The sequence below is a fragment of the Grampus griseus genome (genome assembly GCF_964374135.1).
Source record: "Grampus griseus genome assembly, chromosome: 20".
Lineage (NCBI taxonomy): Eukaryota > Metazoa > Chordata > Mammalia > Artiodactyla > Delphinidae > Grampus > Grampus griseus.
Window position 1 is genome coordinate 40,220,768 of NC_139014.1, and position 26,277 is coordinate 40,247,044.

Genomic DNA, 26,277 nt, shown 5'->3' on the forward strand with positions numbered 1-26,277 from the left:
AGCCACCATTTTGTGTTTTTTTTAAGTAACAAATGTTGAGGAAGTGGAACAATCGTGGCTGTGCCTTTTTGGGTGGGCATGTAAAATGGTGCAACGGCTGTGGAAAACAGTATGGAGGCTCCTCGAAAACTTAAAAATTTTGTCACATTAAGATCCAGCAGGGCTTCCCTGGTGGCGCAGTGGATGAGAGTCCGCCTGCCAATGCGGGGGACACGGGTTCGTGCCCCGGTCCGGGAGGATCCCACATGCCACGGAGCGGCTGGGCCCATGATTCATGGCCGCCGAGCCTGCGCGTCCGGAGCCTGTGCTCCGCGGTGGGAGAGGCCACAGCAGTGAGAGGCCTGCGTACGGCAAAAAAAAAAAAGATCCAGCAATCCTACCTCCGGGTGTCTGTCTACAAGAACTAAAAGCAGGGTCTTAAAAAGAGATATCTGCACACACGTGTGCATCGCAGCAGTTCATTATTCATAACAGCCAAGAGGTGAAAGCAATCCAATATATCCATAGACAGATGAATGGATAGACAAAATGGGTTCTATACACACAATGGAATACTAGTCAGCCTTAAAAAAGAAGGAAATTTTGTCACACGCACGGATGAACCTTGAATACATTATGTTAAGTGAAATCAGCCAGTCCAAAAATGACTAATACTGGGACTTCCCTGGTGGCACAATGGTTAAGAATCCGCCTGCCAGTGCAGGGGACACGGGTTCGAGCCCTAGTCCGGGAAGATCCCACGTGCCGCGGAGCAACTAAGCCCCTGTGCCACAACTACTGAGCCTGCGCTCTAGAGCCCACGAGCCACAACTACTGAAGCCCGCACTCCGCAACGTTGCTCTGCAACAAGAGAAGCCACTGCAACGAGAAGCCCGCGCACCGCAACGAAGAGTAGCCCTCGCTCACCGCAACCAGAGAAAGCAACAAAGACCCAACGCAGCCAAAAATAATAAACTAAATAAATTTTTATATTAAAAAAAAAAGCTGAAGCAAAATAGCAAAATGTTAAGATTTAATAAAGTTGGGTGGTGGTTATATGGTGTTTATTATATTACCTCCAACTTTCATATATGTATGTAATATTTCACAGTAAAAACATTTTTGAGTACCTATTTTTAAATGGACAGATTTTTGTAATTTTGAGGCCCAGTGTAAAGACAATTTAGAATTTTGCTCTGTGTTCATTTGGGCATTCAATATCAAAGTTTCTAACTCGGTGGTAAGAAATTAGGAATTAGTCTCATAATTCTGTCGAGATAAATTGCCAAACAAGGAAATGACAAACCACAGACTAACTCCATACTTTAAATATCAGCTGATAATGTCAAGAAAACAATTGTGAATTTATAATTGGAAACATAGTTTTCTCACAGATTTTTATTAAAAGACATCTAGCTAAGTAAAACATCACTTTGAATCTCAGAATCAAATCCTCTTCGTTTTTTTCAAAGGAACTGCCTAGGCAAAAACTATTTGCCTATGGATGTTAAATAAGTACTGTCTTTCTGTTTTGTATTTTAAGTGTCTAAGGGTGTCACAGTTGTTTGTTTGGGTTTTTTTTTCCCAGTTGAACAAAAGGGAAACTGCACTTCACTGAACAAACATTTATTGAGCACAATACCAAGTATTGTGCTAGATTTCCAAATTCCTGATTTGGGGGATTTTGCCCATCTAGTCTTTAATTTGTTTACCAATTACTTTTTACAATTTATCACCAGAAATGATGCTATTATTAAAAGTATTATTTATAAACAGGCCATAAAAAATTCATCTTGTTTTTATTATACAAGGAAGGCACAGGCCTCCTTTCTGAAAACAGTTTGCTATGTTGAGCTTACCAAATGCCCTTCGGTAAAACATTAAACCAAGAAGCTGTATAACTAACTTATTTCTGGTAACTGCTAGAATTCCCAGCCAAGTCATCATATCAAACCATGAGATCTCCATTCTAGATCATTCTACCAATTCACATGTATGACTCAGGAGGAACTGCGATTTGGTGAAACAAGCTCAGACTACTCACTGTCAGCTTAACGAAAATGAAAATTTATACTTTGCGCAATAAACATTTTATCAACTACCTCCCAATCCAAATGATCTTAAAGAAACTTTATTTCCATCTCCTATTACCCCTGTAAGTAGATCTTACCAAGTTTTAAATAATTCAGAGCTGTCTAGGCGTTAACGCATAAACCTGTCACATTGCAGCTCCACCGACATAGTCTTAATGTTAAGCTTAGTGATGTCATTTAATGACTAACGACCTTTTCTAAGTGATAGCTAGCCAGTTGGTACTCATGCGCACATCGTTACACCACCTCTTAACTTAGGGAGGCTGCTATTACGTGACAAACAGCCGCTCACACGTTTGTTTACGCCTCCACCTGCATGACTTAGACGCGGAGCTGCGGGGCTCCGGATCCAGACACGCCTGCCTGACTCACGTTCCCTGGGTTATCTCCCTGCGGACGAGCGGCCATAACCCCAGTGCGCGGAAACCAGTCCGAGCTGGTTAGGCCCACCTTTACTGTCGCGTGCACAACCAACACATTGATGGGACACTAAAAATACTAGCTATTTCTCGTACATGGATTCTCTGTCTCTCCAAGTGGGTTTTCGGCTCCCTAATCCACATTCCCTCTTTCCCCACCAGAGTCTGGACAAACTGCTAGGAGGGAAAGGGATGTGCAGTTTTGGTCGTTGCACAGCCGCCGGGTCACATGGAGGGTGTTGTGGAGGGGAGAGCGGGGCCTCCATGATGCGGAAGAGGGAGGGAGCCTTCGCAGCGTGCGTTGGGTGGGGATCCGCGGTGGGGGGATGGGGAGTGGGGGAGGCGTCGCCGTGGGAGAGGCTGGGGGAAGGGGTGCTCCGCAATGAGAGAGCTCAGGAGAAACCTCCACGGTATGGGGTGGGAGCCGGGGGCTCCGCCGTGGAGGAAGGGTCGGGGGAGAAACCGGGGCTCAGCAGAGAGTCCACCGACAGAGTCTAGATTTCGTCTCCTCAGAGCACGACCAAAGCACCCTAACTGTAAAGCGTGACTAAAGCTCCGCAACGCTGATCCAGACAAGAACAAAAATAAAAACAGGCCAGTGTGAGGGGGGCTTATGCTTCAGAGCAGACACCGGGAAAAACTACTACGGGCCCCGCCGCCCAGCGCCTGGGCACCTCCAGACCGGGACAGGGAGCCCTTCTCAGGAAGGTCGCCGCGGAGCCCGCTATGCTCCAACCAAAGCCCTGAAAACACGACATTTACGGGGTCGGGGCCTCGGAGGAAGGAGGGAAGGCCCCCTCCTCCACCCCCGGCCGGAAGTACGCTTCTCTCCCGAAGGCACTCCTCTGCCGCGCACGCGCACTCAGTTACTAAGCAACGTCGGTACCGAACCACTCCAGCCAGAGCCCAGCAACAGCCGAGCCGCCGCGTTCTCCACCAATCAGCGCCGGCCTCGCCTCACACGCCTCACCAATCAGCGCCGGCGCCGCAAGGAAGTTTCCAGAGCTTTCGAGGAAGGTCCCCTTAACTCGAATTCATCCGCCCGATAATTTTCCTACCTTTTCCGAAAGGAGGAGAAGGATCACCTGGAAGAGAGGTGAGCTGACTTGTTAGGATCCTTTGCTCGGCTCTAAGCAATTTAGGGCTCAGTCGAAGGGCCTAAGTGCGTCGCGGGAGGTGGAGGCCGAGCGAACTACTTTCAGCGGCGCACGGACACGGCGCCTACGTAAGAGTGATAAGTGACGCAACAGACGTTGCATAAATTTCGGCCCTGCCGAACCGGAGCGTTCAGAGGCGACTGGCATCGTTGGGGTCTGCCGTGTTGGGGTGGAGGTGACTCGGCGTCGTTGAATTCGCAGCATTTTCGGATTCGCTCACAGGTACTGGCCCACGGCCTACGAGTGCCGGGAGAACTGGAGAGGGGGGCGTCCGTGAGGGTGAGCGGGCGGGGGCTCGGAGGCCGCGGGGAGGGGTGGGGGAGGGGAGGCGAGGTGACGCGGCGCCGGCCTTTCCGGAAGAGCGGGCCTTGTTTACGGGTTGGGAGCGGGGCGGTTGGTGCGCGAGCCCGCAGAGGCCAACGGATACTTAACCGATGGAGATTCCATCCTCTCTTTTCGTGGCGGGGAAGGTGGAAGAGAGGTAGTCGGCTGGGGCTTCTGGAAAGGTTTTAATTTGAATCCCGACGTGGAGAAGGTATCGCACCGTACTTCCGTCTAACCGGGATTTTTATTTTAATGCCGCCATGATACTAGGTTTGGGGGAAATTGGGGCGGGGGCATTTTAGCGAAATACTTGTAGCAGTTAAGGGAGAGAGAACTGGATGTTCATCTCAGAAAGCACTTTTGATTCTGCCATCCCGTTTGGGTTGCCGTTTTGACTAAGGAATTTTGTTTTCAGTGATTAACTTAACGGTTAGTCTAGTAATTGGGGGAGGTTTGTGAGAGTCATTAACGTAGTTAAGAATAATAAACTGTTCGTTGTAAAGAATTGATTACCGACGAAAGCAGTAAAAAATCCTGAGGTGAAACACTAACGTTTTACTTTGTAGGTCAAAATGCAGATCTTCGTGAAGACCCTGACCGGCAAGACCATCACCCTGGAGGTGGAGCCCAGTGACACCATCGAGAACGTGAAGGCCAAGATCCAGGATAAGGAAGGCATCCCCCCTGACCAGCAGAGGCTCATCTTTGCAGGCAAACAGCTGGAAGATGGCCGCACTCTTTCTGATTACAACATCCAGAAAGAGTCGACCCTGCACCTCGTCCTTCGTCTGAGGGGTGGTATGCAGATCTTCGTGAAGACCCTGACCGGCAAGACCATCACCCTGGAGGTGGAGCCCAGTGACACCATCGAGAACGTGAAGGCCAAGATCCAGGATAAGGAAGGCATCCCTCCTGACCAGCAGAGGCTCATCTTTGCAGGCAAACAGCTGGAAGATGGCCGCACTCTTTCTGATTACAACATCCAGAAAGAGTCGACCCTGCACCTCGTCCTTCGTCTGAGGGGTGGTATGCAGATCTTCGTGAAGACCCTGACCGGCAAGACCATCACCCTGGAGGTGGAGCCCAGTGACACCATTGAGAACGTGAAGGCCAAGATCCAGGATAAGGAAGGCATCCCTCCTGACCAGCAGAGGCTCATCTTTGCAGGCAAACAGCTGGAAGATGGCCGCACTCTCTCTGATTACAACATCCAGAAAGAGTCGACCCTGCACCTGGTCCTCCGTCTGAGGGGTGGTATGCAGATCTTCGTGAAGACCCTGACCGGCAAGACCATCACCCTGGAGGTGGAGCCCAGTGACACCATCGAGAATGTGAAGGCCAAGATCCAGGATAAGGAAGGCATCCCCCCTGACCAGCAGAGGCTCATCTTTGCAGGCAAACAGCTGGAAGATGGCCGCACTCTCTCTGATTACAACATCCAGAAAGAGTCGACCCTGCACCTGGTCCTCCGTCTGAGGGGTGGTATGCAGATCTTCGTGAAGACCCTGACCGGCAAGACCATCACCCTGGAGGTGGAGCCCAGTGACACCATCGAGAATGTGAAGGCCAAGATCCAGGATAAGGAAGGCATCCCCCCTGACCAGCAGAGGCTCATCTTTGCAGGCAAACAGCTGGAAGATGGCCGCACTCTCTCTGATTACAACATCCAGAAAGAGTCGACCCTGCACCTGGTCCTTCGTCTGAGGGGTGGCTGTTAATTATTCAGTCTTGCATTCATAATGCCCAATAATGGCATCACCCTGCATTCTAGCTATTTGCCCCAATTTAAGATAGTTCCAGTAGTAGCTGAACTTGTTCAAAATGTTAATAAAGGTTTTGTTGCATGGTAGCATATTTGGTGTCTGTTGTCCTGAAATTATGTAGTGATGGTGGGGACTCCTAACTGGTTAAAGTGGTGTTCAAAGAAGACATTTAACTTGAGGTTGTCAATATGACCAAAATTAAGTCACTTGACTTTGGTAAACATTGGGTGTGCCAAGGTGTAGGGACTTTTGTCCTTTGTTCAAGATCATTTACAAGTTAGGATTCTGGTGTCATTAACACAATTTTAAAGTGTAAGAATTTAAAACTATTGAATATGGAGGCATATTGAGAGAAAGCAAACTTGCCTGTGTGCCTCCACCTCAGATGGTGATCCAGGCTGCTCAGTTGTGCTTTCAATATCATTATTTGTTGACTATCCTTGTGCTTTTTTTTTTCTTTCTAGTGCATACATTTAAGTGCTCAGCCTTAGACAATGATATAGAACCCTAATTCTGCTTTGTGAACTGAGCCAAGAACCAAGTGGAGCCCTAGTCAACAAAGGTGGAGAGACAAATTGCTTGGAAGAATTCCTGAGTTAAAAGGGTATACTAGGGCTTCCCTGGTGGCTCAGTGGTTGAGAATCTGCCTGCTAATGCAGAGGACACGGGTTTGAGCCCTGGTCTGGGAAGATCCCACGTGCCACGGAGCATCTGGAGCCTGTGCTCCACAAGAGAGGCCACGATAGGCCCGCGCACCGCGATGAAGAGTGGCCTCCGCTTGCCACAACTAAAAGCCCTCGCACAGAAAGTATGACCCAGCACAGCAAAAATAAACTCCTACCCCCAACATCTTCTAAAATAACAAAGGGTATACTAACCTAAGGGAACTTGCTGACTTGGGTGTGTTAGGCAGCAAATTAAGGTGGTTCCTAACATAATTGGTTCCTAATGACTAACAGCTTTGCCTCACTGTAAGGATAAGATTGCTCCAGTAAGAGATTCTCTAATTCAGGTCGTGGTAAGAATCTTGTCTAAGCCCTACACAAGCAGTTTTTGTGCTGCCATACCAATAAACACTAGGCAGTATGTTTCCAATACTGATACAAAACCGAGGGAGTAAGAATCTTTCTGGGCACAAGGTACTCTTTTTTAATTTATTTTTTTACAATACTTTCAAGTTCTCAACCTTTTCCCCCTTCACAGTCGACTCGCTGTAATGTAACTTCAGTGCTCCTTCTCAACTTGGTACAAAACAGTGGTGAGGGGAGGGACGTGCAAGTAAGGGGGAGGAGTTGGAAGCCCTCCTGGTTATCTCAGTTTTGCACTATGCTAGGGAAATAGCTCTTCTGGTACTAAAGCTGGTGTAACCACAAAAGCAATGTTAGGGGTAAGAATCACTCAGAGGCGTGTTATAAAAATGTAGAAAGCCGAGCATGTCTAGAAATACACCTTTGATAACTCCAGGTGTACCTGGGAAGTGCTTGGCGCATAGTTTTAGGAACTCTGCCCTCGCAGTAGCTTTTCTTAAACTTCTGTCCTAGAAATACTAAATTGGAATACTTACCCGGTTTTCTTGGTTAAGTTAGACACTGGAGGTAGCTCTTAATTTTAGACTGTTAATGCTTCAACTGCTTGGAGTGGTAAAAACTTGGGCCAGAGAGGGGGGGAACTGCTTATATTAAACCTTTTTTTTTTTTTTTTTTTAATTTTTTGCGGTACGCGGGCCTCTCACTGTTGGGGCCTCTCCCGTCGCGGAGCAGAGGCTCCGGACGCGCAGGCTCAGCGGCCATGGCCCACGGGCCCAGCCGCTCTGCGGCATGTGAGATCCTCCCAGACCGGGGCACGAACCCGCGTCCCCTGCTTCGGATGGGGCTTCCCTGGTGGCGCAGTGGTTGAGAGTCCGCCTGCCAATGCAGGGGACGCGGGTTCGTGCCCCGGTCTGGGAGGATCTCACATGCCGCAGAGCGGCTGGGCCCGTGGGCCATGGCCGCTGAGCCTGCGCGTCCGGAGCCTGTGCTCCGCGACGGGAGAGGCCCCAACAGTGAGAGGCCCGCGTACCGCAACAACAACAACAACAAAAAGTGGTAATGAAACATCAAGCCTTTAAAAAGCCTTCCTTAGACTTAAGGGAACACATTATATTCACTGTCAGATTGGAAGGTTATATCCTTCCCAGTCCCAGTGTTTTGACTTGCTCAAGGCCTGGTTTTTGTTCCAGGCAAACCAAGGACTGGAATCCAAGTGTCAACTCTGACATAGCTCAGAAAATTCATGAAGTTTTATTAGGTTCCTTGCCCCTCAAACTGCTGCTTGCAGGTCGGGTGTTTTGCTGAATATTTAATAATTTAGGCCTTTTGCAGTAAAGCTGGGTTTTGAGGATTAAAAGTTCTTTCCTACACGTTACACTTAATAAACCTGAAAAATCATTTCACCTGAGTAAGTGAAGACTAGTGCTGATTTGGGCGATAGGACTCGCACAATTGTGTTGGCCTTTCTCCCAAATCACTGACTTGACAGGCTCGCAGGTCTGCAGTCCTGTGAATCCCTTGAGTAAGGTTTCAGCTGTTGCCCTAATTCTCTCAGGATCTCTTCCTATCTGTAGGGATCCCTTAAGGTATTCATGGATCTCAGCAAACTCACTCTACACACCTGAAATCTGTGGATCTCAGGAAACTCACTCTACACACCTGAAGTCTGTGGATCTCAGGAAACTCACTCTACACACCTGAAGTCTGAGCAAGGAAAAGTCTCTCTAAATGTGTTGGTCTTCAACAACCTGTGCCATCAGTTGGTTTTGGAAGTCGGTTTTTCACTCTTGGCCTCAAACCTTGCTCTACGCTGAATTCAACAGGCCAGTTGTGGTTTGTGGTTCCAGCTGACTCCTGTTGACTGAGGGGTCAGCAATGCAGTGGGGAAATGTGATTAGGAGTGAAACTTTGGGATGACCTAGAAAGGGATGGGAGAGTTCATAAAGATTTGTTCACGTATCTCAAGCCAAGAGAGTTCTCAGTCCTATCACCTACTCATCTCAACGTTCCTTGTCCAGTTAGCTTCTCATCCAACTGTCAGGAATATAGTTCTCAAGTCCAGTGTTGGTCCAAATGTTAAAGAGCCCATGGGAAGGAAGATACATGTATATTCCGTTACAGCCCATGGTGCAAATACTTCACCTGCCCTTCCTTTAAGGGAATGTCTCCCTGGACCTCTCCACCCCTTATAAAACCTCAGAAACAATAACACAGAGGGATGCTTAGGGGACCTTTGTGACTTGTTAGACTGGTGTCCAAAGTGTATGTGGGTCAGTCTTGCAAATTATTTTAAACTTAATCTTGGACCTGTGCTATCTCAGGAAAGCAGATTCCCTGTGTTGACCAGAACTGCTTGTACCGTACATCATTACGTGCCCTGAGATGCCAGAGTTTGCACAACAAGCTGCCACTCAACCACCCCACTTGTAATCTTCACTGTTTCCCTTTTACTTAGGAATTGGATAAAAGAAGAGTTTCTGTTAATATATTTCTTGTTCCCTTTCCTGAAAGAATGCTCACATGTGTGTGCAAAGATGTGTTAAAAGAATACTTGCTTGGTATACTGAAAGCAGTGGTCCCAGGGGCTGGTCTGTGGCCTGCTGCCACTCCAAGATAAGTTTTTGCCAGTTCTCAGTGAAATGAAAAATATGAAAACGGCACAGTGGATTTTACATAAAATTAGGTCTATTCAATTTAAAAGATCATATGCCCTCAGTGTAAAAATGTCTAATGTAATGGTTCAGAGTGTTGCTCTGGAGACAGGACTACTTGAGTTCATACGTGGCTGCACCACTTACTGGCTTGTAACCTTGGGCAACTCATTTATCCTGTCAGTACATCAGATTCCTTACCTATAAAAATGGGGTAGTTATACCTATCAGAGTAGTTATGAGGATCACATGTGAAGTACTTAAAACAATGGAAAAACTTGCCTAGTGCCGACAACGCTACTGTAATGACAAAATTGGGAACAAGCTAATCGCCCATCAAAGGGGAGTGGTTAAATGATGATAATGCAGTAGTTCAACAGAATGAAGGAGATAGGAACTCATGGAACACCATTCAAGACAGTGAAAAATGCTAGAGCAAAAGGTGTGCGCATGTGCACAAGCACGCAGATGAGTGGGCCCCTGTGTGTGGCTTCAGGAGAGGAAAGGGGGGATTGTGAAGGGAGATGTATTTCAGCTTATCGCCACCCCCAGGCTTTCAAGAGGACTGAAGTCACTGACAACACAGCAGCAGCAGTGTTCACAACAAGCGGGTCCCCGTCCAAGGGCCAGTCATTCCGCCCTGAAGTCAGGCCGCACTCCCAAACTGCAGAGTAGACTTATTTTGCACCAGTCTCTGTTTCATTTTCCATGGAAACTACGTCTCACGAGACTTTCCGAACCTCAACAAGATTACTGAACCTCAACAAGCTTCATTTAAAAAAAAATTTTTTTTATTTATTTTTATTTTTGGCTGCATTAGGTCTTCATTGCTGTGCATGGGCTTTCTCTAGTTGCGTTGAGCGGGGGCTACTCTTCGTTGCGGTGCGCGGGCTTCTCATTACGGTGGCTTCTCTTGCTGTGGAGCACGGGCTCTAGGTGCGTGGGCTTCAGTAGTTGGGGCGCACGGGCTTAGTTACTCTGCAGCATGTGGAATCTTCCCGGACCAGGGCTCGAACCGGTGTCCCCTGCATTGGCAGGTGGATTCTTAACCACCGCGCCACCCGGGAAGTCCATCACAAGCTTCATTTTAGATACACTCTGCTCATTCCTCAAATAATCCAAAGGGGCAAGTCATGGCTCTCTTTCAATCAGGCCCAGCCAACACCAAGTGGAAGCTTTAAGATAAATGTTGATTTTTGGGAAAGGATCTTGCACTTAGTGCAACGATACTAACTGGGAAATAAGTTTTGAGATTTTCCTTTCCTTTTTTTTTTTTTTTTGCGGTACGCGGGCCTCTCACTGCCGTGGCCCCTCCCACTGCGGGGCACAGGCTCCGGATGCGCAGGCTCAGCGGCCATGGCCCACGGGCCCAGCCGCTCCGCGGCATGCGGGATCCTCCCGGACCGGGGCACGAACCCGCGTCCCCTGCATCGGCAGGCGGACCCTCAACCACTGCACCACCATGGAAGCCCGAGATTTTCCTTTTTTCATACTTTCTTGATCCCATCACCATCCTTATCTCCCCCTCTTTTTCGTGGCCATCAGAAGCTGAGTGTCACTCTCCAGCTAGTAGGTCTGCCAACGCCTATAATTTACTCTAGCACCTACTCCTCTAACCATGTTAACACCAGCACTCCTCTTAAGGAACACCTTTACCTACACAAGTTTCTGATATCAGTGTTTCCCAAACTCTGTCCTCCAAACATTACAACCACCGTGAAAGGATGCTGTGGTCACAGGAGCTCAGGAAGTTGTCTGTTACTTCCCCCTTGGAGACCATCTTGAAGACTCCAAAAAGTTCTGCCTTAAAGGAACCGGTTTAATGTGGTTCAACCCAGTGTGTTCCAATTTCACTTTTTTTTTTTCCACTTAACTTTTCAATCGGGTAACATCCCTCACACTTTGAGAAACCTTGTTAGAGCCATGACCCCTCCCATCTCCCTACCCAGCACTGCTGATTTTGCTTGGTTTCCTGGCCTCTGCAGGGCAGAAGCATTGCTGGCCTCAGGGAGTGTCACAAACTGGGTCTGGATATTCTACTACTAAATCAGAGCAACACAGGGGCTTCCCTGGTGGCACAGTGGTTAAGAATCCGCCTGCCAATGCAGGGGACACGGGTTCGAGCCCTGGTCCAGGAAGATCCCACATGCCGCAGAGCTCCTAAGCCTGTGTGCCACAACTACTGAGCCTGCACTCTGGAGCCCACGAGCCACAACTACTGAGCCCATGTGCCACAACTACTGAAGCCTGTGCACCTAGAGCCTGTGCTCGGCAACAAGAGAAGCCACTGCAATGAGAAGCCCTCGCACCACAACGAAGAGTAGCCCCCCTCGCTGCAACTAGAGAAAGCCCACGCGCAGCAACAAAGACCCAACGCAGCCAAAAATAAATAATAAATAAATAAATAAATAAAATTAAAAAAAAATAGAGCAACACAAATACAAAAGAGAACAATATAAAGGAAAACATTTTTCCAACTCACAGGGAAATGGATAAGACTTTTCAGGTTAAATGTTTCTTCTGTAAGTTGTTCTTAGTCAGCTGGTACCTGCTATGGCTTGTCTTCATCAGCTGTTAACAGACAAAACAGTAGTAAAGTTTGGACATGTGATTTTTTTAAAAAGTTACCTGATTTTTTTTAAATACAAAAGTGATACAAGCTCTTTTTTTTTTTTTCCGAGCTCTTGATAAAACACATCCAATGACATATAGGAGTATCCAGTAAAAAGTGAAAAATCCCCTCTTACCTCTCTCACACACCCCCGAGCAAACCATTGAAAGAGACTATTTTTCCATCCATTTATTCATTGAACAAATATTTATCGTCTACTGTGTTTCTAGCATTGGAAATGTAGCAATGAACAAAACTGACCAAGTCTGCCCTCATGGAACTTACATTAAAGAGGAGAGGAGACAGACAAATACGTAAATACATCATATTTTAGATAATGGAAAGTACTATAGTAAAAAAAATAATAATAAAGCAGAATAAAGGGCATTGGGTGATCAGGGAAAGCCCCACAGATAATATGACATTTCAGCAAAGGTCTGGAGGAAATGAGGGACTTGCCTCATGATATCTGGGGGAAGGGTGTTCCAGGCAAAGGGAACATCATGTGCAAAGGTCCTACGGCAGAAGAAAGCTTAAATTCAAGATCAATATGATGGCCTGTATAGCAGGAACTTAGCAAGGAGAAAAGTGGAATGAAATTATATCAGGGGTGATGGGAACATTACTTATTGGTTCATAAGGACACTGTAAGGATACACGTTGTAGGTATCCTTCTGGATTTCTATGCCACTACAGACACATTTGTGTAAATATATACATGTCCCAATGTATATATTTACTTCAATCTTGCTAATGTCTGCATAATAGTTCATAGTAGGTACACCATGTTTTCCTTAAAATAATTTTATTGCTAAACAAGGACCCGGGAATTCACTGGCGGTCCAGTGGTTAGGACTCCACGCTTCCACTGCAGGGGGCAAAGGTTCAATCCCTGGTCAGGGAACAAAGACCCCACATGGCGGCATGGCCAAAAAAACACAAATAAACAACAAGGACCTACTGTATAGCACAAGGAACTATATTCTATGTCTTATAATAACCTATAATGAAAAAGAATCTGAAAAAGAACATATATATTCTGAATCATTTTGCTGTACACCTGAAGCTAACACAACATTGTAAATTAACTATACTTCAATTTCTATGTCTTATAATAACCTATAATGAAAAAGAATCTGAAAAAGAACATATATATTCTGAATCATTGTGCTGTACACCTGAAGCTAACAACATTGTAAATTAACTATACTTCAATTTTTAAAATGGTTTAAAAAAGCGCTACTAAAAAATAATTTTAGGGCTTCCCTGGTGGCGCAGTGGTTGAGAGTCCGCCTGCCGATGCAAGGGACACGGGTTCATGCCCCGGTCCGGGAAGATCCCACATGCCGCGGAGTGGCTGGGCCCGTGAGCCATGCCTGTGCTCCACAACGGGAGAGGCCACAAGAATGAGAGGCCCGTGTACCACAAAAAAAAAAAAAAAAAAAAAAAATTATTGCTTTCCTAATTATGAACGTAATACATACTCAATGTAATTAACTTGAGAAATACAGAAAAAGAAAGCACCCATTAAACCTACAATCCAAATATACTCAATTTAGCATATTTCCTATTTTCTCAGTATTTTTTACTTAAATAACAGTGAGTGTGATCCAGTTGTCAAGACTCAATCAATGGATGTGTGTGTGTGTGTGTGTGTGTGTATAGAATAAAACTTGAAAGTCCTTTTTCAGTGTCCCTCCTCGGAATCTCTCTCCACACTTATCTTTCTCTGTGTCACTTGGTAAAGGTTTGGTGTATTTACCACCAGGTTGTTCTAGTGTGTTTACATATGTATGTATTATATAAAATCATACTTTAAAAATTATACATAAAAGGAATTGTACAGAACATACTCATGTAGCTTGAAGCCAGCACATACAGATCTCCCTGCTTCTTTCTGAATTGCTACAATATATTTCACAGTACAGATAGACCATATTTTACCCATCTCTTTACTGATGGATATGTGTGGGGTTTTTTGGCTATTAAAACAACCCTGCAGGGACTTCCCTGGCAGTCCAGTGGTTAGGACTCCAGGCTTCCACTAGGGGCACGGGTTCAATCCCTGGTCAGGAGCTAAGATCCCACAAGCTATGTGGTGGGTGGCCAAAAAAATAATAAATAAATAAATAAAACAATGCTCCAATGAATATCCTTGAGAACGTCTCATCTCAGACGTGCAAATATTTCTTCAGGATATAGCTAGAAGTGGAATGGTATCAAAGAATATGGCACTGAAATCTGTGATTACTACAAAGTTGCCCTTCAAAAAGACAGTACAGGGGGCTTCCCTGGTGGCACAGTGGTTGAGAATCTGCCTGCTAATGCAGGGGACACGGGTTCGAGCCCTGGTCTGGGAAGATCCCACATGCCGCGGAGCAACTAGGCCCGTGAGCCACAACTACTGAGCCTGCGCGTCTGGAGTCTGTGCTACGCAACAAGGGAGGCCGCGCTAGTGAGAGGCCCGTGCACTGCGGTGAAGAGTGGCCCCCACTCAACGGAACTAGAGAAAGCCCTCGCACAGAAACGAAGACCAAACACAGCCAAAAATAAATAAATAAATAAATAAAATTTTAAAAATAAAATGCTCTATTAAAAAAAAAAAGACGGTACCACATGCAACGAAATATTATTCAGCCTTGAAAAGGATGGAAATTCTGACACATGCGATATAGATGAATCTCGGTGAGATAAACCAGACGAAAAGGACAAGTACTCTATGATCCCACCTATGCGAGGTGCTTAGAGCAATCAAATTCATAGAGACAGAAAGTAGAATGGTGGCTGTCAGGGGCTGAGGAAAGGGGGTGCGAAGTTAGTGTTTAATGGGTGTAGAGTTTCAGTTTGGGATGATGAAAAAGCTCTGGAGATGATGATGGTGATGGCGCATAACAATGTGAATGTACTTGATGCCACTGAATCTTATATTTAAAAAGGGTTAAAACGGTAAATTTTGTTATGTATTTTTTAACACAATAAAAACGAGAACTATACCAATATGAATTCCCACCAATACTGCACAAGAGTACCTAGTTCTCCAGACCCTCGTATATATATATTTTGGGGACTACGCTGCCCGACTTGCAGGATCTTAGTTCCCAGACCAGGGATCAAACCTGCGCCTCCTGCAGTGGAAGCATGGAGTCCTAACCACTGGACCACCAGGGAATCCCATATATATATATATATATATATATATATATATATATATTTTTTTTTTTTAACATCTTTATTGGAGTATAATTGCTTTACAGTGGTGCGTTAGCTTCTGCTGTATAACAAAGGGAATCAGCTATACGTATACATATATCCCCATATCCCCTCCCTCTTGCGTCTCCCTTCCACCCTCCCTATCCTACCCGTCTAGGTGGTCACAAAGCACCAAGCTGATCTCCCTGTGCTATGAGGCTGCTTCCCACTAGCTATCTATTTTACATTTGGTAGTATATATAAGTCCATGCCACTCTCTCACTTCGTCCCAGGTTGCCCTTTGCCCTCCCCGTGTCCTCAAGTCCATTCTCTACATCTGCGTCTTTATTCCTCTCCTGCCCCTAGGTTCTTCACAACCATTTTTTAAATTTTTGTTTCGATTCCACATATGTGTTAGCATACAGTATTTGTATTTCTTTTTCTGACTTACTTCACTCTGTATGACAGACTCTAGGTCCATCCACTTCACTACAAATAACTCAATTTCATTTCTTTTTATGGCTGAGTAATATTCCATTGTATATTGAAGATGTGCAACATCTTCTTTATCCATTCATCTGTTGGTGGACACTTAGGTTGCTTCCATGTCCTGGCTATTGTAAATAGAGCTGCAATGAACACTGTGGTACATGACTCTTTTTTGAATTATGGTTTTCTCAGGGTATATGCCCAGTAGTGGGACTGCTGGGTCGTATGGTAGTTCTATTTTTAGTGTTTTAAGGAACCTCCATACTGTTCTCCATAGTGGCTGTATCAATTTACATTCCCACCAACAGTGCAAGAGGGTTCCCTTTTCTCCACACCTCTGCAGCATTTATTGTTTGTAGATTTTCTGATGATGGCCATTCTTACCTGTGTGAGGTGATACCTCATTGCAGTTTTGATTTGCATTTCTCTAATGATTAGTGACGTTGAGCATTCTTTCATACGTCTGTTGGCAATCTGTATGTCTTCTTTGGAGAAATGTCTATTTAGGTCTTCTGGCCATTTTTGGATTGGGTTGTTTGTTTTTTTGATATTGAGCTGCATGAGCTGCTTGTAAAGTTTGGAGATTAATCCTTTGTCAGTTGCTTCATTGGCGAATATTTTCTCCTATTCTGAGGGTTGTCTTTTTGTCTTTTTATGTTTTGCTTTGCTGTGCAAAAGCTTTTAAGTTTCATTTGGTCCCATTTGTTTATTTCTGTTTTTATTTCCATTTCTCTAGGAGGTGGGTCAAAAAGGATCTTGCTGTGATTGATGTCATAGAGTGTTCTGCTTATGTTTTCCTCTAAGAGTTTTATAATGTCTGGCCTTACATTTAGGTCTTTAATCCATTTTTTTTTGCGGTACGCGGACCTCTCACTGTTGTGGCCTCTCCCGTTGCGGAGTACAGTCTCCGGACGCACAGGCTCAGCAGCCATGGCTCATGGGCCCAGCCGCTCCGCAGCATGTGGGATCTTCCCGAACCGGGGCACAAGCCCGTGTCCTCTGCATCGGCAGGTGGACTCTCAACCACTGCACCACCAGGGAAGCCCTTTAATCCATTTTGAGTTTATTTTTGTGTATGGTGTTAGGGAATGTTCTAATTTCATTCTTTTACATGTAGCTGTCCAGTTTTCCCAGCACCACTTATTGAAGAGGCTGTCTTTTCTCCATTGTATATTCTTGCCTCCTTTATCAAAGATAAGGTGACCATATCCAATATATATTAATAATCACTTTAATTTTGGATAATTTGAAGGGCAAAAATGACACTTTTAATTTGCATGTCCCTGATTAAACTTGTGAGATTAAACACTTTTTGCATTTTTTGACATTAATTTGTATTGCAAATTACCTGTTCACATCTTTGCCCGTTCTTATTATTAATTTGTAGGACCGCCTTATACATTCTAAAAAGTAATCATTTTTCTGTTATAACTGTCATAAACAGTGTCTTTCAGAGGGTTATTTCACTTTTTGTTTATGGTGTCTTTGTAAAAACCGAAGGTTTGGATTTCAAAAGGAAGCTGCCAATCCTTTTCTTTATGATTGCTGGGCCAAGGAAGTGAGGGAGCCGTTCTGAAAATTGAGGGCCTTCCCTCCATCCCTCAAGGCCAGTGTTTGAGAGTCATGGACCACACGCTGAAGGAGTGGAGGGGCTGGGCCAGCAGGGCCACCTGGCCCCAGAACTCAGGCTGCTGCGCGAAGCAGCAGCAAGTTCACATCCATCTGCGCAGGAGGCTCTGGAGCGGGAGAAGGCCGGAGGGAGGCCCGGCTGTGCTCAGCTTGCCTTTCTTCAGACTTCTAGTTTTCAGAACTGCTCTGCTCGCCCTGAGTCAGAGTGGAAAATACTGACCGCTCCAGCAAAGGGGATGCTTCAGCATTTGGGAGAGAAAAGGGCCTTTGGGGCTTACCCAAAGAAGGCCTTACTCCCCAGGGAGAATGCTCTCCCCTTCCATAATCCTCAGCCTTCCCACCCTGCTATATATGGGTTAGCTGGCAGCCCCAACACCTCCTGCTTTGCCCTGGCTTCTGAGAATCGGCACCCCGGCCCCTCCCACTCCTGTGAAAGCTGTTTTTCTGAGCATCAGGCCTGAGCGTAATCACCTTTAGAAGCTCAAGCGGCCTGCTCTCTTTTTGCAGCCAATACTAAGTTCAGGTGCTCTGACGGCCTTTTAGATGATGCTACTCCTGCCCCGAGCTTTTCCTGGAGGCTCCTGTTCCCACACCAGCCAGGACCTCGGGAGGGACCAAGGCCCCGAGCCACGCAAGGGCATGAGCAGGGAGCTGAGACAAACAGAGACCTCCAGAGGCGAGAAGACAGAGGCTGAAGGGGTGCAGCGGGGGCTGGAAGAGTATGCACGTTGCATCCTCTGCACTCCTCTGGCACCCCCACCCCCACCCCGACGCTGAAACCTCTGCGACCTCCTCTCCTCTTTTCTGTAAAACCACAAGAAGGCAGGTGGAGACTGCTCAGCCCTAGTAAAGTGCTGGTGGTTTCCTCTAAGAGGCTGCTCCCCTGCAGACTCACGTCATCCACCTAAAATAATTCACTCATCTCACTTCCTGCTTTGCCGTCCCCACTTGTATTTCAGGCCAGAGCAGTGCAGCACGGCTCCAACCTCTGGCCACGAGGTTCAGGTGAGCGGGGCGCAAAATGGGTCTCCTCACATGGAAATTTATAGTGAAATACGAGGCCCATGCCTAAAGACATACCCCAAAGTATATACACCATCTGTGCAGGCTCTCTGGGGTGACCCAGGAACACAGAACGTAAGGGGCAGAAGGTGGAGACACAAACTTTCTGTGGAGCATGGTTTGGTCTCACCCAGAAATCAGCAAATGTCACCACTTCCATCTGGACAGATGGGGCCGAACAGCTCTGTGTGAATATGGGCCTAAACATCTCCTGGGGATACGAGTTCTGGGCCTTACTCCAAAGCCTCACGTGTGTAGAAATAAAATTTGTCCTTCTGGGAGGGGAGGGAGAGGGACGGACTGGGAGTTTGGGGTTAGTAGATGTAACCTTTTACATTTAGAATGGATAAACAACAAGGTCCTACTGTATAGCACAGGGAACTCTGTCTAATTTCCTGGGATAAACCAGAAGGGAAAAGAATATTTAAAATAATGTCTATATGTGTATAACTGAGTCACTTCGCTGTACAGCAAACATTAGCACAACATTGTAAATCAACTATACTTCAATTAAAAAAATAAAAAAGGAAAAAAAAATTGGTCCTCCTTACCCTGTGCAAAGTACTGAGGCCGCCCAGACAAACATGCCCAGTCATCAAGTGGAACAGGCCTGTAACATCCCCATATTTACCAGGGATGATAAATACCAAGCTAGGTCAGGGTCAGGAGCCCTGAGGGCTGCTCCCCAAGACAGGGGAGGGTGTGAAAGTCTCCTGGGGTGCTGGGGGGGACGCGTGTTCTGAACTGGGACGATGAAATGGAGGAGTGGGTCTGCTCCTGCCTCTCCCCCACCATTGCGCTGGAACACGCAGTACCTGCTGCCACCCCTCCAGTGACTCTCATCTCTGCTCCAGGCCTCTGGAGCCAAATCAGGGCGGCCCAGACCTCCTGTGTTTGGGAGACGCTGAGAAAAACAGGCTGGGACTGACTGATTTCGGCAATTGCCTACTCATCCCCCCTCCAAACAACCAGGCCTAACGGATGACGTCGTAGTGGCGAGTCCCTCTGGAGAGCACAGTGTGGAAACAGGCCTGGAGGGGCTGTTCTGTGGGTCGAGGGGTGGCTGGCTGTGCTTTTCTGGAGCCTCCCTCTGGGGTTTATCTACTCCCCATGCGCTGAGCTTGTTGGGGCCTGCGGACAGAACAGAATATACCCAGAGGATATAGTATGGCAACCTCCTCTGCTCTCAATACTGCACTTCTGATACTTCTGGTCACCAAATGTGAGGTTGGTTTTTTTTTCCCCAACACTAACCAATTCAGCAACACCAGCTGGGTGTCCTACAATTTAACTAAATTCTGACACTATCTACTTGGAGACAGGTCAGATCCCACAGGTTAAGGACATCACCACTTTCAAGAGAAAAGCTACACACTGCATTATCTTCAGAATAAGAATTTTAAATTAGATTAATAAACATGTTAAAAGATATAAGGAAGCTATTGGAACTACAAAACAAGAAAACATCAAAAAGAACCAATAAGAGAGACTAGGTTGAATACGTAATAGTTGGACTAAAAAATAATATTTAAACATTCTCTTGAATGGATGAATTAGACAGCTGAAGAATGAATTAGTGAACTGGAAGAACAGAAATTCCCCAAAAGGAAAAAAGAAAGAACAAAGGAACAGAAAGTATAAAACAGAAGCTAAGAGATACGGAGGATAAAAGTAGAAGTGGTAACATTTAGAAAATAGGAGTCCTGGAAGAAGGAGATAAAAATGGAGGGGAGGAAAGGCAAAATAAATAAAAGCAAAAATAAACAAATGGGACCTAATCAAACTTATACGCTTTTGCACAGCAAAGGAAACCATCAACAAAATGATATGACAACCTATGGAAGGGAAGAAAATATCTGCAAATGATGCAATCGACAAGAGTTTAACTTCCAAAATATACAAACAGCTCATATAGCTCAATAAAAATAAAAAAATCGGCAGAAGACCTAAATAGACATTTCTCCACAGAATATATACAGGTGCCCAAGAAGCACATGAAAAGATGTGCTAACTAATAACATCGTTAATTGGGACTTCCCTGGTGGTGCAGTGGTTAAGAATCCAGCTGCCAGTGCAGGAAACATGGGTTCAAGCCCTGGTCTGGGAAGATCCCACATGTGGCGGAGCAACTAAGCCCGTGCACCACAACTACTAAGCCTGCGCTCTAGAGCCCGTGAGCCACAACTACTGAGCCCACGAGCCACAACTATTGAAGCCCGTGAGCCTAGAGCCCATGCTCCACAACAAAGAGAAGTCACCACAATGAGAAGCCCGTGCACCACAACGAAGAGTAGCCCCTGCTCGCCGCAACTAGAGAAAGCCCGTGTGTAGCAACGAGGAGCCAACACAGCCAAAAATAAGTAAAATTTTTAAAAAACATCACTAATGGGTTTCCCTGGTGGCGCAGTGGTTGAGAGTCCGCCTGCCGATGCAGGGGACACGGGTTCGTGCCCTGGTCCGGGAAGATCCCATGTGCCACGGAGCGGCTGGGCCCGTGAGCTGTGGCCGCTAAGCCTGCGCGTCCGGAGCCTGTGCTCCGCAACGGGAGAGGCCACAACAGTGAGAGGCCCACGTACCACAAAAAAAACCAAAAACAAAACAAAACAAAAAATCACTAATTAGAGAAATGCAAATCAAAACTACCATGAGGTATCACCTCACACCGGTCAGAAGGGCCATCATCAGAAAATCTACAAATAAAAAATGCTGGAGAGTGTGGAGGACAGGATGGAGGTTCCTTAAAAAACTGAAACTAGAGTTACCATTTGATTCAGCAATCCCACTTCTGGGCACATATCCAGAAAAGACAAAAATTCTAATTAGAACTGAGATCCTGCGAGCCACACAGCACAGCCAAAAAAGGAAAATATATATAGCTAAGAGCAAAGAAAAAGGGGAAATACTTTCATAAAACCAACCATTGAAGTCAGAATTAAAATAACTTTTGCACACATGAGTTCAGAGCTGGTAGAGCCTTGGCACTTCTGCAGGTTTGAGGTACAGAAGTGAATTCAGAGCCCCAGCCCCTGGCATGAGCCCTTTATTGGGCAGGATCAGCTCTCTGGGTTGGAGGTTAATTGATGCCCCCTACTTCAGCCTCTGGAAAGCCCCTTCCCTCTCTTTCCTTCTCTGACATTCTCCCTGAGTTTCTCAGGCTCGGGCAGATTTGTGCACCAGCTGTCATGTGGTAACTGGCTTATTTACAAGAGAGGCTGGGAACCCCTTTAGCCTTGGGGTACCCAGGGCCCTGGGAGCTGCTGGGGTGGGGGAGGGAGGAGAGGGTCTGATCCCTGCATATACCCTCCCTTGGAAACACACCTCTTCCTCTTCCCTAGTCACCTAGCAAAACCTGAAGCCTGGAAGAGTCCTGCACCTGCCTTCGGGGGAGGGTATCACACACCTCAGCTGACTGGCTTCATTTTAAATTCATGACGACAAAACTCGGAAGGGGTTTGAGCACTGCCCTGCAGTTCTCCATTTCTCTAAGAGGTGATAGGCTCTATTTCTTCAACCTTCCCACACCCTTACTCCCAGATGGTGACCTTGACCTCACGTTTCTTTGAGAAAACACCGGCCATCAGACCTTCCCACCCTTGGCCTGAAACCTGTCCACACTTGGGCCACCTGACTCCTTTTCTCGCTCCATGAACAGAGATGAAAACCTCCACTTGGGCCATCCTCTCACCTTCTTGAGGTCTCTGTTCTTGCAGGTACCCTCCCCCCTGCACTGACCACTGGACATGCATCAGCATACAAACACAATCTGCCATTTCATGGACAGTTGATCTTTAAACGAACAATCCCCACCCACCTTGACCTCACGTCTCCTTAGTTACTGTGCCACCTCCCTGCTTCCCTGTATAATGAAACACCTCCAAAGGGTGGTCTGCACATTATCCCAACTTCAACTTCTTCACCTTCTGTGGGCAGAGGGGGTGGGGATGACTTCAGATTGTCTTGAAAAAAGAAATAAAACATCACAACCATGGTTTAAAAATGGCTTCCTCCCCAAGCCCCTCTAAAGTGATCATAGAAGATTAAAAAAAAAAAAAAAGTAAATCCACAGGGACAAAGAGAGTGGGAGGGGAGACCAGGCAGAGGCACGGCCAGCAGTGTTTGCGCCATGGACGGTGGATGGCCACTCGTAACTCAGTAGAGAAGCTGAGACCTAGTGCCCTGGGAACCCAAGCACAGAGGAGACCCTGCTGACTGGGGGGAATGAAGTGGACACCTGTCAGCTAAACTGTGGGAACTGTGACATCACCCATGGAGGATGCTCAGTGAAGCCCCATCCACACAGTTGGCTTTTTGGTGCCAGACATTCGAGGAAAGCCTCTTCCATGAAAGGCAGAGATCCCCCCAAAACAAACAGAAAAAGTGGAACTGGGACCAAAGGAGACCACGCAGAGACACAAAGGAGACTCTGAGGCATAAGCTTTCCTGTTCTCGTTCCAACTCACTGGACCCAAGTGCTGCTTTCAGGCTGTGCTGGCCTGGACACTCAGCCTTCCTCGCCAACACCCTTTCTCTTCTGAGATGGGTTTTTAACATTGAGGCAGCCCCCTGGGGCACCCTGGGGCTCTGAGGGAGGGTCTAACAGTCAACTCTAACTCACTCTCCACAACTTACATGATAAAGTCTAAATGTGAGTGGCATTTCTGAAACGTCCTAAACCCTTGTTCTGCACTCCTGTCCCTGGTTCTTGAGTCAACTTGTCCTTCCCTCTGCTGTGGTCTGAAAGTCTCTGTGCCCCCCAAAACTCACAGGTTGAAATCCTATTGCCCAGGATGACAGTATTAGGAGGTAGGGCTTTGGGAAGTGCTTAGTACAGGAGGATGGAGTCCTCATGAATGACATTAGTGCCCTTATAAAGGAGACCCAGAGGGATGTTGCCCTTGCATCCGGTGAGGACACAGGGAGAAGGCCCTGGCTACCATCCTGGTCCTTACCGTAGGTGACCATGCTGGGGCCTTGACTTGAACTCCCAGCTTCCAGAACTAAGAGGAATAAATGTCTGTTGTTTATAAGCTACCTAGTCTGTGATACCAGCCTGAATGGACTAAGGCACCTTCAAAACATCCTTCCTTTCCAGGCCTGCACTAGCCCCAGGCAGGGACAACAAATTTTCCTCAAAGTCTAGGGGTCTGGGAGGTGGTCAGACACTGCCAAGGGGAACTGCAGCAAAAGCAAGATATGTGGGACCTTAAAGGAAGCCAGGGATGACATGTACTGTGTGACTGCACTCACATGACATTGTGGAGACCGCAGACGTAGAGGACAGAAATCATCAGTGGTTACCAGAGCATGGCGGTGGGGGAGGGGCGGGCAAAGGGGCACCAGAGCACATTTTGGGGTGATGACAATGTTCTGTATCTTGACCACTGTGGTGGTCATATGCTTCTGTGTGTGTATATATATATATATATATATATATATATATTTTTTTTTTTTTTTTTTTTTTGCGGTAGAGGCGGGCCTCTCACTGTTGTGGCCTCTCCCGTTGCGGAGCACAGGCTCCGGACGCGCAGGCTCAGCGGCCATGGCTCACGGGCCCAGCCGCTCCGCGGCATGTGGGGTCCTCCCGGACCGGGGCACGAACCCGCGTCCCCTGCATCGGCAGGCGGACTCTCAACCATTGCGCCACCAGGGAAGCCCATGCTTGTATATTTTTGTCAAAATTCTCTGACCTGCTGGCTTTAAAGGGGTGTAAATTCTTAAAAATTACAAAGCACATTCAAGTTTTAAAGGGTGTAAGTTATACTACAATAACCCTGACTTTTTAAAAAAAAGAGATGGGAACGCAAAAGGAGACGGGACCGCCTGCTCCCAGTCCCACCGCCATCACCTGCGAACTGAGCTGTAATCAAGAGCGAGCCAGTTAACTTCACCCCTCAGACTCCGTTTCCGCTTCTCAAAAATCGAGACGCCCACAGATCTCCCTCTCAGCGTGGAGGTGGGGCGTAAAAAACAGAAAGCCTCCGAGGCGCCGGCTCGAGCGCGTGCCTCCAGCTTTGCCCACGCCCAGAAAGCCCGAGGCAGGTGCCTCCCTACCCGCTGGGTGCGCCCCGCGGGCGCGCACCCGCTCCCCTGGACGGAGGCGGGGGCCACAGCCCGGACGCCCGCACTCCCGCGCTGTGACAGGGGAGGGGAGGGGGGCGTCAGCGGCGAGGCTCCGCCGCGCTCCTACCGCGTCCTTACCTGGGAGGCCCAGCAGGATCGCGGTCACCTGGCTCCCGCGGCTCGTCGGGAAAAGGGGCGGGGCCTCACCTGGGCGGGTAATTGAGGGGACGCGAAGGGAGGGGCTCCCTCGGGAAACTGGGTGTGCGAGCGACGCTGAGGCGCGGAGAGGAGGAGTCGCGGGTGTGGGCGTGGCTGAGGCGTGGAGGCGGGCCCTTTGCGTCACCTGCTTGGTCTCCTGATTGGCATTCACCCCTCGGTGCTCGACCGCGGTTCTTCGGCTCGACCTCGGACGCCTTCCGGCTCATCCTTTGTCTCGGTCAGGCTACCTGATGCTTCCTTGGTCCAGGCTGACTCAGCCTGCGTCTGGTCTTTCTCCTGTCGCTGTCGCTGGTTCTGGCCTGCCTATCTGGCCTCAGGCTGTGCCCCTCTAATCGGGCTTGACTCTGTCCCTTTGACCAGAGCTTCCTCTCTCTGTCCCGTCTGTATCTCGCCTCCGCCTCCCCACACCCCCTTTCTCTATTCTTGTCTCCCAGACGACAGAATATCCTTCTCTCCAGGTCTTTTCAGTAGTAAAATCAGACATCTATTAGCCAATAGCGGGGGCTGTTTATGACGGGCCCAGATCCAGCCCGAGGTCGGGGAAATTCCCCAGAGGCTATGCGCTTGGGACTGGGTCCCCGGATTTAGCCCTCGGCCTGGCTGTGGTTATTCTGAGTCCCGGGAGAGAGGCCCCACATCTGGGCCTGGCTGAGCAGTGGCCTGCGGGGCGCTGAGGCCGTGTGGGAAGGGGCAGCTCGCTTTCCCTGAGAGCCAGAAGCCTCCCAGGCCAGGAGGGCCCCACCCACAGCAGCAGGACTTCGGTCCCGTTCTCCTGCAGGAGGCACCCTTGGCCTCCGTGGCCCTCTGAGGGCCAGGGCCACCTCAGCCAGTATTTTCCTCTCCCATTACGATTCTGCTCAACTCCAGTCCCTGTCTCCCTTGTTCCAGGAAGACTGTCCAGCCTCCTAAACTGGCTTATTTCTATTTCTTCTCTGTCAGTCTCAGACACAAAGCTGCTCAGAGAGGCTGCATCTGGCCAGTAAACAGGCCCAGCCCAGGCTCTGGACCAAGTTTTGGGAGAAGCAGAGGTGCAGGCTTGTGCACCCCGCTTCCCCCCCAAGTCCCACCCTCCCTTCCCTCCGAGGCCAGAGCAATTCCCTCCTTCCCACTCTGGACCCCTCTCTCCCACCTCTCTTTAGAATTTACATTAATTATGCACAGGCTTTAGACATCTCTTGCACAGTTGAGTTGGGTTTTTTTGTTTGCTTGTTTAACTCTGCAAGAGATGCCATATTTGTTTTTCTAAAGGCAGTGGTAAAAAATTCAAATAGTCCAAATGATGCATATCGTAAAGGAAGTTGCCTTCCCACCCTCCACCCTTACTTAGTTCCCCACTCCAGAGGATATCTCGGATGCGCTTTTTTCTTTCCTTCTTTCTTTTCTGTTTTTGGCCGCGTGGCATGCAGGATCTTAGTTCCAGACCAGGGATCGAACCCATGCCCTCTGCAGTGGAAGCACGGAGTCTTAACCACTGGACCCCCAGGGAAGTCCCCTGCTGCACCTTTCTTGAACCTCTCACTTGTTTTTGTTAAAATCGACTCTGAAAATCAATTCAAGTGAAAAAACATTCCTTTACAAAAAGTTACTAAGTGTGAAGTGAAACA

General features: G+C 47.6%; 1 protein-coding gene and 1 long non-coding RNA gene across 2 annotated transcripts; one reads left to right on the top strand and one right to left on the bottom strand.

The window, feature by feature from the left end:
• Positions 1-3,755: 3,755 nt before the first annotated feature.
• On the top strand, positions 3,756-5,821 carry UBB (ubiquitin B). Its single transcript, XM_082678016.1, has 2 exons — positions 3,756-3,870; positions 4,539-5,821. The coding sequence occupies exon 2, from the start codon at positions 4,545-4,547 to the stop codon at positions 5,688-5,690; it is 1,146 nt and encodes a 381-aa protein (XP_082534142.1). The 5' UTR covers positions 3,756-3,870; positions 4,539-4,544; the 3' UTR covers positions 5,691-5,821.
• Positions 5,822-10,520: 4,699 nt separating this feature from the next.
• Positions 10,521-24,697, bottom strand: LOC309838316. Its single transcript, XR_014298345.1, has 3 exons — positions 24,593-24,697; positions 11,897-11,985; positions 10,521-10,589 (listed from the first exon to the last, which is right to left on the bottom strand). It is a non-coding gene; the product is annotated as an uncharacterized lncRNA (long non-coding RNA).
• Between the last annotated feature and the right edge of the window lie 1,580 nt (positions 24,698-26,277).